The following is a 12,663-nucleotide window of genomic DNA, read 5'->3' as shown; positions in this document are numbered from 1 at the left end:
GGTTTCAAATCGACGAGTAAATAGGCCCTTGGAGTTTGAGTGGCATCGTCGTACGCCTGAGTCAGCCAAGGCGTTCCTAACTGTTTGGCTAAGACTTGCACTTGCGATTTATCTCGAGGGCTTTTAAACAAGACCACGTAATGCGCATTGAGACTGATGGTGCGATGGGCTTTACTTTGTTGAAACAAATTTTGGGTGATGTAAACGACACTGGCATTACGGTGATGCCCTTTGCGCGTGAACCAGTTTAATTTCTTCTTCGTCTTCTCCTAACATGTCGTCAAAAATGACCAAATGGGTTTGACGGGAGTCAGAGACGATTTCGTCGTCTTCTTTAGGAATGTCTTCCACAAACACGATGGAATCGCCGATTGCCACTCTTTGTAACACCACACGATGCGCTGAGGGGGTCGATCGATCAAATGATGTTTATGTTCGATCAAACGTTTGACGAATTCGGTTTTGCCTGAACCGCTAGGTCCAGCAATGAGCATGTTAAAGGGATGGCGAAGATACAAAGCCTCCCAAATGGCACGATCTAAGTGTTCTTCGATGAGTTTGACAGTGGAGGAAGAGGGAGCAGAGACAGCAGAGGTAGCCATAGTGTCAGGAATGTCACTTGTGACACGAAAACAAACAAGACAAGAGTTTATATACTTTTTTTCAGAACACGTTTATTGAATGTTTTAAACATGAATACGAAAGACAAAAATACATAAAAGCCAAAGGCTTAAGTACAAGGATAAAAGGCACATGATAACCATTAACGTGGAATAAAAACAAGTGTCTGTACATGTTTTGGGTAAAGTTCTGACCAGTTCTATAGGGGGTAAGGTCACACAAGTATCCTCCCGAAAGGGTCTTTCAGGCCTGTCCACGACAGTCCTGTCCTGGGTGACGGGTTCTTCTGGCACCGTCACTAACACATGCTGAAAAGTAACTTTTTTCCTTGAACAACTCTCGTGCATACTGGGCCACTTCTTGGGTCCAAGCCTCAAAATCCCATTCTTTCCAGGTACGGACATCTGTCCAATGGGGGTGTAAGTCACAAGCTACACACACGTCGTCATACACGTCTTGGGTAGCTAAAAGTTGACTAATCTTTTTTTCCCGTAGAGGTCGAGAAGTATCCAGATGAAACCGCAAGGCTTTGAGCAAAAGGAGTCTTTCATGACGATTTAAGGCCATTGAGGTGGTAAGTACTGATCGTAAAGAGTCCACAAGAAATCGGCTGGTAAACGAAATCCTAGAAAACAAGTCACTAAGACACACACCACTTGTCGACCCAAATTGAATGGATACAGTTCTTGTAATAATCGATGGTAATGATCCACGGTTTGAATATGGTCATTGAGTTCCTTCCACGGAATCTGTTGGATTACATACGACATAAGTCGCGGCATGGCAGCCTGTTTTTATAGTCTCTTTGTTTCGGAAACAATACACGTACTTTCTAGCCAGAGATCTTCGTTCTCCAGTGGGGAATCTAAATGTTGCATACTGTAACCGAAACGTCAGAGTTTGTTTAGAAGTTTCCTCTTCCGCTAAGTAGATTCCACGTAAAATATGTCGGTAATCCTTTACCTTGTCTTCCTCAATGCGTTGCACTAGGTGAATCTCCAAGTAACCAAAATGATCAACACGTGGATCATCGGGGCCCTGGAAGTATTGAACAAGGTCTGACCACTGAAACAATTTCTGACGAATCAGTTCTCTTATACCATTCAGGTACCAGTGGTTAAAGATCTGGTGACGTAACGGATGCAATTGTTCCTTACGTTTCACCTGTATTTTGACCAGCTCTCTTTAAATCCTTTCTCTCAATTCCACAGGCAAAGCACGGATGTTCTCTTGTAAAGTATCCATGAATAAGTCAGTCCGTACAATTCACAATCTTCTCCTAGAGCAAAAGTAATCCACATAGTGAATAATTTCTGACCACTGCCATGCAGGGTAACGTCCAAGAATGTCACTGAACTCTTTTGATCTAAACGGTCTAGAGTAATACAATAGGACGAATGCACAATTGACCCAAAGAAATCTAACACACTGGTTGACTTTTTTCACTTTCCTCTTGTGAATTTCTCGGCACAAAAGTTCTACTGTCACCCATTGAGATTTCATTCTGGCAAGTCCCTGCCAAACTTCCTTGTGAATCTTCTCTTGCAGTTCTTTAGGTAATGATTCAATATCGTTTTTGAAATTAAGTTTAAATACTTGCCTCGGTGATGTCCAACATTTGACTCCTAGCCAAACTGGTTTCTTCTTCGTCAACGACATGGTAAGTTACTTTAATGTCTCGGTCCCACTAAGGGTAAGTAATGACAATTCGGTGACCATCGAGCATGTTCTACGTAGGCCGAATCTTGCGGTTCCCAGTGGTGAAGTGACACACCGCAACTGAAGCGCTTGACTTTATCTCCTTCGCCCAAGTAGAAAAATCCGGCTCTGGCTAATTCTTCGGGGGTCGGTCCTCCCAGATACTTAGGCCATTTTCCTTTGAACGATTGAAGACGATTTTCAAAGTCGCAGTATTCCGACAAACGCACAGGAAACGAATATTCGTCTTTCACAGGTTCGTTTCGATGAGGGTTGGGTGACATGGACAGGAGTTTACTGAGAGCTGGATGACATCCGTAGGGGGGTAGACGTGAAGGTGAACATTCCTCTTTAAAACGAAACCCAGTAAAATATCCAAGAGGACGAGCGGCATCGCTTTCGCATCCCTCAGGTTTGACACGCACAGCATCACTTTCCATGATAGGGGTAGTGAGAACAAAGTTCCCAAGATGCTTTACGGCATCGCTAAGGTCACAACGTACAGCATGGTACCCATCGCAAGGCTCAAAATCGCATTCCACTTCAGAAGCCCCACACTTGAATTGTGCCTTTCTAAACTTGTTTTGTGTTTCTCTGAAAGTATTCATCTTGTTCGCTTGGTCTTGGTAGTCACCATGAACTATCGATCTTGCCTAGGGTTCCTTTTTATATACAGACCAATACCGACGTGTCCATACGGTAAGGTGAAATGATTGGGAAGTCGCACTCGCTTCTGGTACACGATTTGATAGACTTTTTCCAAGGGCCGACTGACGATGTGGTGAGTGGGTAAACGTACAATCTTGTTTGGTTGATAGGTGGTCACTTTAAAGTGTTCATCCTCTCCCGATTGCAAGGCTTCTTTCAGTACCCCAAAGTTCACCACTCGACTGGTACGATAATTCAGAGTCAATCCTTTCACTTTGCACGTCGTGTGCACTTCTCCTTGTTTGTCCCGGTATTCGTAGCCGTAATTTTTGGGACCGCCACTGACGAAACTTAGAATCTTGTCGTCGGGATGCTCGTCTGTCCAGGCTCCTAAACGGTCTCCTTCGATGTCAGGGTGCTGTTGACTCGGGTGATGGATGTAAATGCAACTGTCCGTGTCAAAGTACAGGACGCGTTCCCCTAACAGTTCTAAAGCTTCGTACAATTTTAAGCGAGCATGGGCTGTCACGTAAGCCGCAATGATGACATTTCCAAAAGGGTCGTCTTGTACAAAGTCCAGATCTTCTTCGTAACTGACCAAGATCAAATCCTCGCGAACGACGTCCACGTGTTTCATGAATTTGGTTGTGTCGTGAATCATCTGAAAGTAGCGGGAAGGTTCTGTCAAATATTCCGTCTTGGGTAAACACGGACGTTGTGCCATTTTTCACCACAAGCAATTTAACATCACTTTGGCAAACGATCGCCTGCCTTCGTTTTTCTCGATGTGATCTAAAGTGATGCCTTCTTGTTCATAGTATTTCTCTTTGAATGTCTTTTCGTCTTCGGGAGTGTGACACCAGGAAGGATAGCCGCTGGCTTCTTGCTTCAGTTCCAAAAAGGCATCCACGTAGTCGGCGAAAATGCCTTTCTGCGTGGGGTCACCTTTGTGGTATTGTTGTGTCTTGGGAAAGTGACAAATTTCGTACACTTCTAACAGTTCGTATCCCATGTCCAGAGCTTTGAACAATTCCACGCTGACCCACGTCCCCGTCAAGGCCCGTTCTTCCTGGGTGTGATGGCAAGGCTGGTCTTGTTTGCACGTTTCGGCACAAGTACGGCACAAAGGAAACATCAGTTTGCCTTGGCAATGGTGAGGTAACACGGGATGGTACAAGTCCGTGTGCGGCAAAACTTTACACTTGATCAGACCGTCGTATTGTCGAATGTTTTTCAGGTCGATGTATTCCGTCAGCAATTGTGGGTGCCCTACAGGAAAGCGACAATATTTGCACACGTAGGGATACAGCGAACACACGTCCAAGTATTTGATTTCTTCTCCTTTCTCTTCGTCGGCTTGGTACAGCAAACAGGTGGCATTGGTCCTTCCTCCGTACAAACTATCCCTCGGGTTCAGGGGGTCCATCAGCTTGTAACTTTCCACGAGGCGTTTAAACTCGGGATCGGTTTTCAAACGGTGATCGCACTCGTGTTCCCACATTTCCACCACTTGGTATCCTTCCTGTTCTAACTTTAGACGTCGCTGACAAGTGTCCTGGTACAAGTCTTCCATGGTTCGTTGTAAAAACTGATTTTTAGTGCTACGATCAGGGTAACAGACGGGACATCCGTGAAATAAGCAACCGCTTAAACTCGTACACGATCTTGGGGTTTTCTAAGTCCCAGCCATCTACCGAATACGTTCCGATGGTCTTTTCACCTCCGTTGCGGGCATGCTGAATCCATTTGTCTTCCTTGTCGCACAAGTAATGTAACCAACGTAGGGCTTTGACCGAGTATTGACGTTTGACATAGTTGGTCGATTGAGGGCTGATGACAGCCACGGTGTTTTCAGGCATGAATCGTTGTCTGTACACTAAGGAACACGCTTTGGCAATGGTGCAAGCTTCTTTCAAAGGATCGACCCCTCCGTGTTCCATGAACAGTTCTCGAAATTTGCCACAGCAACGTCGTAAAATGTCCACGTCGGAACGACAATACTTTAACATTTCTTCTTGAAAGTCAAAAGGGTCCGAGGCGTGAGCCTGGTACCAAGCGTAGAAAGCTTCTCGTTGTTCGGTACGCATGTTGTCGGGGTCGTAATAGTGAGCCTCAGGTAAATGGGGTAGAACGGCGTGTTGATTGGCTTCCGTATTGAAAAAGTGTGGAAAGTACCCTTTAGCCATTTCTGTCATTCCAAACGTTTTAGGCATTCGGCTCAAAGGCATGGCCAAGTAACTCATCGAATCTTTAACTGTACTTGTCCTACTTGCATGAAAATGATTTTGGCTCCGTTCAAAGTGACTTTAGGACGCTCGGTGCCTTGTTCCGTATAGCATCTCAAAAGAAACTGTCCATCGTATCCGGAGAAATTGTGAGCCATCACCGTGGCATGACGATGACAATCTCCGTAACGTTCGATCTCCTCTTGGCTCCACGTCTTGTCAATGGGGTCTAAGACCCATTGGGCAAAATCGGCTAACGTGTTCGGTCCTCGAAAGATTTTTTCACGCCCTCCGGGAATCTTACTGCAGTGAGGGCAATGACTGAAGATAGGTTCCTGAATGCACTTCTCGCACGCTCGATGAGCCACGCAGAAATTAGGAATGTGAATACCGGTCTCTTGCATGCATTCGAAATCGAAAAAGATGAAATTGCCTTTCTTCTTGTGACCGTCCTCTTTCTCTGGTGGGGGCTGGTATTTTTGCACGTAGCATTGGTGTTCCAAGTCCACGATGTGGTGACAAATGTGACATTTTTTCTTTCCTGAGCATACGTGTGCCTTGGCATTATTGATTCGTATGCCTTGTCCACACGTAGGGCACAATCTCAGCAGTTGACAAGCATATTTCTGCTGTGAACCTTGCGTCTTCAAATGTTGTTGGTAACAGGTAGGGCTGACAAACGTTCGCAGACAAGTTGAACAAGGCACTGGTCCTTCGCTCAGACAGGGTGAAGAGGCCAAACATCCTGAGCATTTCAATCCACAATGCTTGTGTTGTTCTCGATTGTTATAACCATGGTCACATTTCTCACAGTAATTTCTGTATCCCAGGAATCCGGTGATATTGGTAATGGTATCGAAATGGTCATCGTGATAATAGACATGAATGTATTTTCCATCCTTAAAGTCTTTCCCTCGAAACAACAGAGGCCCGCGCATTTCTTGAGGGTACACTTTCAAGGTGTATCGTAGAGCTAGGACATCTTGCAATTTTTGCATCTCAGGAATGCCACAGGGTGTGTCTTTGGACAGTCCGGCTTGTTGCAACAGGAGTTCTGCTTCACTTCGTTGTTTGGCTCGGTCCGATTTTCGAATAGTTTCCCAGGCTCTTTTCGATTCTACCGTGTCGTTCTTGTTGGCATAGGTTCGTCCCACCACGATAGCCCTGGCTAAACACATCTGGTCTTGAGGGTTGTTAATTCGGACGAGACTTGTTTTGGTGTTGCGAAGCTCGTTCACCAATAACATCTTTTTGCGTCCAGTCCCTTGAGGAGGAGAGACGTGGGTCATGTCCAGTGTGGCTTTTCCATCGGTGATGTCAAACTGGTCATTAGATTGTTGCACGTGTTGAATCTTGTCCATGACTTTGGAAGTGGTCAATTCTGCAGGGGTGCTAAACTCAATCCAAACAGGGGATTTCAAACCGTCGTGTTGTATGGAAAGTCTCAAGCGATCGTCTTCTTTGGGTTGACATTGTCGCTTGAGTGTGGTGAGCAAAGAATCCCACACTCCGGTGATGAACCCTTCTGCTTTCTCTAACGGTACTTCAGCCTTGAAATCTTTAAACTTCACCGTGTATTTGTAAGCCGTGGTTCTAAATTTTCTAGAGGAGTGCTTTTCCGTCTCTCGAATGGAATAGTATTTTTCAGGGTTGACTAAGGGTGGCGAACTTTGTTTAGAGGGTTTGGATTCTGGTTCACTCATGTCCTCTTCAAAATCACTGGCATGAATTTGTGCCAAGACTTCAGCTCTGGTACGAGGCGATAGATCACGTTTCTGCCTCTTACTTTCTTCTTCTTTCTTCTCAAATGAATTGGATCGTTTCATCTTGAGTGCAAAACGTCAAATGACTCAAGTTTAAACACCATAGACTAATTTATAGTCATGGCAGACCAGCGTATATAAAAGGGTGTGTGTCTTGTCCTTTCACTATTCATTTCACTCTCAAACGGAGCACAACGATGGAAGAGACTACCCAGATGGAACGTTTCATCAGAGCTTTGCGAGGGGTCATTAGAAAATTCTCTTCAGACCAGCCGACGGACTACTCTCCTTCCTTTCGAGATAAAAGTGAAGATACTTGCTATATCTGTCAGAAGAAAGGGCATTGGTCTTCAGAGTGTCCAGACCATCAAAAAAGAAAAACAGGGGCTAGAAAAGACAAAAGTCAAGATACCTGTTATTATTGTCAAGAAAAAGGACATTGGTCTCCAGATTGCCAAAAAAAGAAACAAGAGGAGTCAGAAGAAAAGAAGGATTCTTCAGGAGAAGAGAGGGATTCTTCAGGAGAAGAGAGGGATTCTTCAGAGGAAGAAAGCAGCCAGGTGCACCCCAATGGATCGTTTTCTGAGTTTTCGTCATGTTGAATCACTGTCGCATAGATTGACTACACACAGGCGCTAGCGAATCTATATAGACAACGTGACGTCACAGACTGTTCTCTCCGGATTGGATGCGGGCTGACTGAATTTTGTAACGCGTGTTTGGATTGGTGAATGAACTCAATCCGTTTCAATCCTTCCTCTACCTATAAATAAGCGCAGTTCACTGCATTGATTCACCTGTTCTCGTCGCCTCAAGATGTGGACCACAGTTGAATCATCCACCCTTGTGTCTTCAATGATGTTTAGGACGGACATGCTAATGTATGACCGATCCAAGTGGACCGTTGTCCACAGGACAGACACCAGTCTGTGGATACGTAGGATCTACGTAGAAAGACAAGGATGCCTCAAAAAAGTGCTGATTTACGGTCCTACAGTGAGGCGCAGCCTAAGGACAAGAAGAAGACCAAAGCGGTGCCCTTTATGTTAATGGATACATTAACATAAACCCAAAGGCCCTTTTCAGGGCCACTCATAGGTCTCGAAAAGAGATTGACTTTCCATTGCCTACCCTTTTTTAAAAATTTAAAAAAAAAAATCCCATGTTAAATTCTCCTTGTCCCTAAAGTAGTTTTTTTTTTCTCCCATGTTAAATTCCCCTTGTCCCTAAACAAGCCCAAACTCTATTCCCATGTTCAATTCCCCTTGTCCCTAGACAAGCCCAAACTCTATTCCCCATGTTCAATTCCCCTTGTCCCTAGACAAGCCCAAACTATATTCCCCATGTTAATTCCCCTTGTCCCTAGAGTGGCCCAGCAATTTTCCCCATGTTAAATTTGCATTGTCCCTAGAGTGGCCCGGGGGGGGGGGGCTGTAATGCTAATTCCCATTGTCCCTAGGGCGGCCCCTTTCACTACTTATATATGCATTCTATATATCTTTTGTAATTTAATTGAAAAGAGCATTTGCATTTTTCTGAGTCAAAAACGTCATTCCGCCGATGGTATCTGATATACCTGCCCGTCTTCACGATTTAACAAATAAAATTTAATACAAAAATAAACAAAACATACAAAATGCAAACTCAAACTCGAACTCCGATAAATTTAAACCGTTTTAGCTTTGATTATAACAAAGTTAAAATCTTGAGGTTTTTAAGATACACAGGTTTAGGTTTTCTTTGAGCATGCTAAATTCCAAGACTGCAAAGGTAACCAAAGTAGTATATTTCGTTTTGGGTTTTAAGCGCTAGCTTGAGTCTGGTGCGCTTTTTATTTTGAAAATACAAGATTAGAATCACCAGCAGAATGACATCAGTAACTCCGACTACGTCTGAAATTTTGCATACTTTACCGAGTTTTATTTCACAATATTAGTACCAAACTGGACTGACCCGGTTTCCCAGCCCCAGATACCAGTGCGAGCAATAATAAAGGGAAGACAATTTAATTTCAATGATGGGATCTTGCATGACTTCGAGCACTACTATGACTATTTCGATTTTCGGAACCATCTATGGGCTGATGACAACGTATTTAAGGTAGGTGAAAAAGAAAATAAACAAAACAAAGAAACAAAAATAACAACTCTAGCTCATACTATTAAAACCATTATCCCTACCAGAACTCTAAGATTTAAAAAAGTACAGGTAAATGTGTGGAACTATTATGCTACATTTTTTAGATCTAAAGGTATTAAGGCATCTTATGGTTATTATACATAGATTGAATATTTGGAGACAAAATTTGAAACATTTGAAACAAAACACCATGGAAGATTGTCAGAAGTAGATTTTGTTGTTCTTTTGTACATAAAAATAGCTTGATCAGCTGGTATTGACCAATGTGTCTTAGGCATATAAACAAGACAAGACACGCAGTCACTCACAGTAGCACGGGTAACAGCAGTGCATTTGTGACATTATTGAAATGAAAAGATTTGTAGCAGCGATGTACATCAAATTATACAAATTATTATATTATTATTTAAGAATAGTCGATATTTCATCAGAATTTGTTGGTTTACATATTTCGTTTTGACGACAATGTTGAAGGTAAATAATTGTATTATAGCTAATAGAAATAAATAAATATTTTTTATTGACAAAGATAAATACTATATACATGTAATAAATATATCTTAGGAAATTATTTAAGACAAAAGACAAGCAAAGGGGGAGACGAAAAGTAAGAGGGAAGGAAGATAGAAAGTATTGAATAGAAAAGGAAATAGTTTGCATTTAATAATTTCAAGATAACATCTCAATACGTATGATATTATTAGTAATTCTAAAAAAATAGATACGAAAGCATGCATAAACAGTCATACTCATGTAAAAAATAATCGTATACGTATATATACACATTTATATATACCATCATACATCTGCATATATGTGCATCCCTGCCTACATACACGTATGAGAAAAGGAGTGAGAGATAAAAGGCTATATTTTTCAGAGTCAACATTTTATTCAGTGATCGCCTTATTCTACTATCATTGCGATTACTCTGATTTCCAATTAAATATGTTTTCACTTGATTCCATTTAGCAAATAACTTCTGTACTTTATTAGCTTCAAATTTAAAATGAAATATCAAATCAAAATAAAGCTCTAGCAGGCTTGGTTTTTTGTTTTGATATTTAGATATAAATATAATATATTGTGCTAGTAAAATACTAGATTTACAAAATTTGATTGGCAAGATTCATTTAAATCATCAAATAAAATATGATTTTCAGAAATCTTGAAATTCTCTCCAATCTCAGTTCTACAAAAATGTAAAACCCGACCCAAAAATGTTTTATAACAACACAGTGCAAAATAAATGTTTGGTCATTTCTTTTTCACTATTACAGAAAGAACACCTTTTTATCAGCTACGAAACCAATTTTGAACAGAAAACTGTTTGAAGTCAGTATGTTAAGATTAATTCCTAACCAGAGTCACCATGATTTTGTATCCAAATTAATTTTTATAGGGAATTTAATATACTTTATTCTACCAAATTTTGTCTTTTGCAATGTTGAATTTAATATTAAAAAAAAAAAGATTTCGCTGCATCCTTTTTTATTTTTGAATAGAACTTCAATATTCATTGGGAGAAAAAAAGGTGCCGATTTTTTTCTCATGTTGCAAATTTAATCTTTTAAAATATAAAATATAGTCTTAATGCACTTATAAAACCGTAATATTGTGTAATCTTGGGTGAAAAATCGTATAGATCACAAAATTCTTTATATAATAAGCATAAACCTTGTTCATCCAAGAAATGATATATAAATTTTATCCCTTTCGACAACCACGATCGATACAAAACTGGTCTGTTGTTAATTGTTATATTTTTATATTTCCATACACCCTCCTGTGAAATTTCAAGGAAGTTTTTATATTTATACCTTTTTCTATTGTCATACATTCTACCCATGCTTAATGAACATCCTTCCAAACAAGTTTTAAAAAAATTTTTTTGGATAATCGCGATATTTGCAAATCATTTAATTGAAAACGTGTAAAATGACAAATCGTATTTATAAAAAAAATAGTGTATTATATTTTTCCATTCAGAATGATTAGTCATTTTTAAAGATTTGATAAAAGATGCTAGATGTTTCATGCACAATCTACCTTCTTCTAGTTTGTTCAAAATTGTTGTTTTACTTCTTTTATCAGGACCATTATACCACATAAATTTAAAAACCATCTAATCGATTTTCTTTAGAACACTTGCTGTTGGATTTGGTAACATTATGAATAAATATAGCAGTTTAGATAAGGCCATTGATTTTAGAACAACAATTTTCCCATATGTTGTTAATTTTCTTTGATTCCATTCCCCTACAGTTTTTGCACATCTTGAATTTTGTTTTCACAATTCATACCCACAATGTATTATGTATTTACAGATAACTCAACACCCAATAGCAATACATTTTAAACCCAATCAAATTCTATATCTGTGCACATCTGTGTCTGTGAGTTCTTTAATGCCCATATTTTTACAACTTTCGTTTTGCTGATGTTCATCTTTAGTCCTGACATTGATGCAAATGCGTGTAATGTTTCTACTGATGCATACAAAGAATTATCCGATCCATCCAATAGGAACGGTATGTCATCTGCATAATGAGCCAGTTTATTTTCATATCACATTAATCTCATTCTTGTTCCGAACCATAATTCCTAAAATTACTGCTACTAATAAATAAGGAGAAAGGGATGCCTTTGACGACCACCACGTCCAATATTAAAAAAAAACTGCTACGCGAAACCATTCTGAGTCACACATTCATTTTGCATATATATATATATATATATATATATATATATATATATATATATATATATATATATATATATATATAATTTGTTCACCAACATTAAAGAGAGAAAGCACTTCCTGTATAAAACTACCAGGGACAGAGTCAATAGCTCTTTCAAAATCAACATGTAAAATTTACAAATGTTTCATCTAGATTTTAGTTTAAAGCCAGTATTATTAAATCATGGTCAAATTTCTGGAAAATGTATCCTTTATATTTTTGTTAACTTCATTCCGTGAATCAATGAAACTTATTAATTAGTGAATTATCAATTGCATGCAGGTTGACATAGTTGTCTGTACGCCTCATGACTTTTGTTATTAAACGGGAAATAGTTTCTGATTCCAAAATCATGTCAACATTGTTGCTTTATTGCTGGGAACAGTTAATTGTTCTTCGTTTTATGAAGTATTGAAAATAGTTCTTTCATTTCTTTCCCATGAAGTTAAACTTAAACTAGGCCGCTGTTCCTGTTTTGTCATCTGTGGTTAGACTTTTTCCTGTCTATTACACTGGTCCCCTGCAGTTCTTAGGGAAGAATAACGACAGACCCTTTTGTCAACCTCGACCTTTCCTACAACAAAATTGCGGTGGGAAATGTATTTAATGTGCACAACAATGACTGAGGTGAAGACGATTTCAGGATATCTTTATTGATACAAAAGGAAAATGCATATGAAATAATTTTATTTGAAAAATAATAAATAAAATTTTTAATCTAGTGTTGCATTGTTTGGTGCTTTCACTGAGGGTTTCTGATAGAAATGGAACGCAGCATTGTAAGAGATGATTAGGGGATAGCTGCTTGGAAAAAATAAATTAGGT

General features: G+C 39.9%; 1 protein-coding gene across 1 annotated transcript in view; it reads left to right on the top strand.

Annotated features, from left to right (window-relative positions):
* LOC149808221 (uncharacterized) overlaps positions 1-12,663 on the top strand; it is a 162,828-nt gene that overhangs the window by 59,274 nt on the left and 90,891 nt on the right. The window contains exon 6 of the mRNA XM_089975084.1: positions 8,892-9,055. Within this exon, the coding sequence (XP_089831210.1) occupies positions 8,892-9,055 (164 nt within the window). The remainder of the gene's footprint in view (positions 1-8,891; positions 9,056-12,663) is intronic.

This window comes from Sinohyriopsis cumingii, chromosome 1 (assembly GCF_028554795.1).
Source record: "Sinohyriopsis cumingii isolate HCF-2022 chromosome 1, ASM2855479v2, whole genome shotgun sequence".
In the NCBI taxonomy this organism is placed as follows: domain Eukaryota; kingdom Metazoa; phylum Mollusca; class Bivalvia; order Unionida; family Unionidae; genus Sinohyriopsis; species Sinohyriopsis cumingii.
Note: the sequence above shows the minus strand (reverse complement) of the source record. Positions and strands in the feature narration are given on the sequence as shown.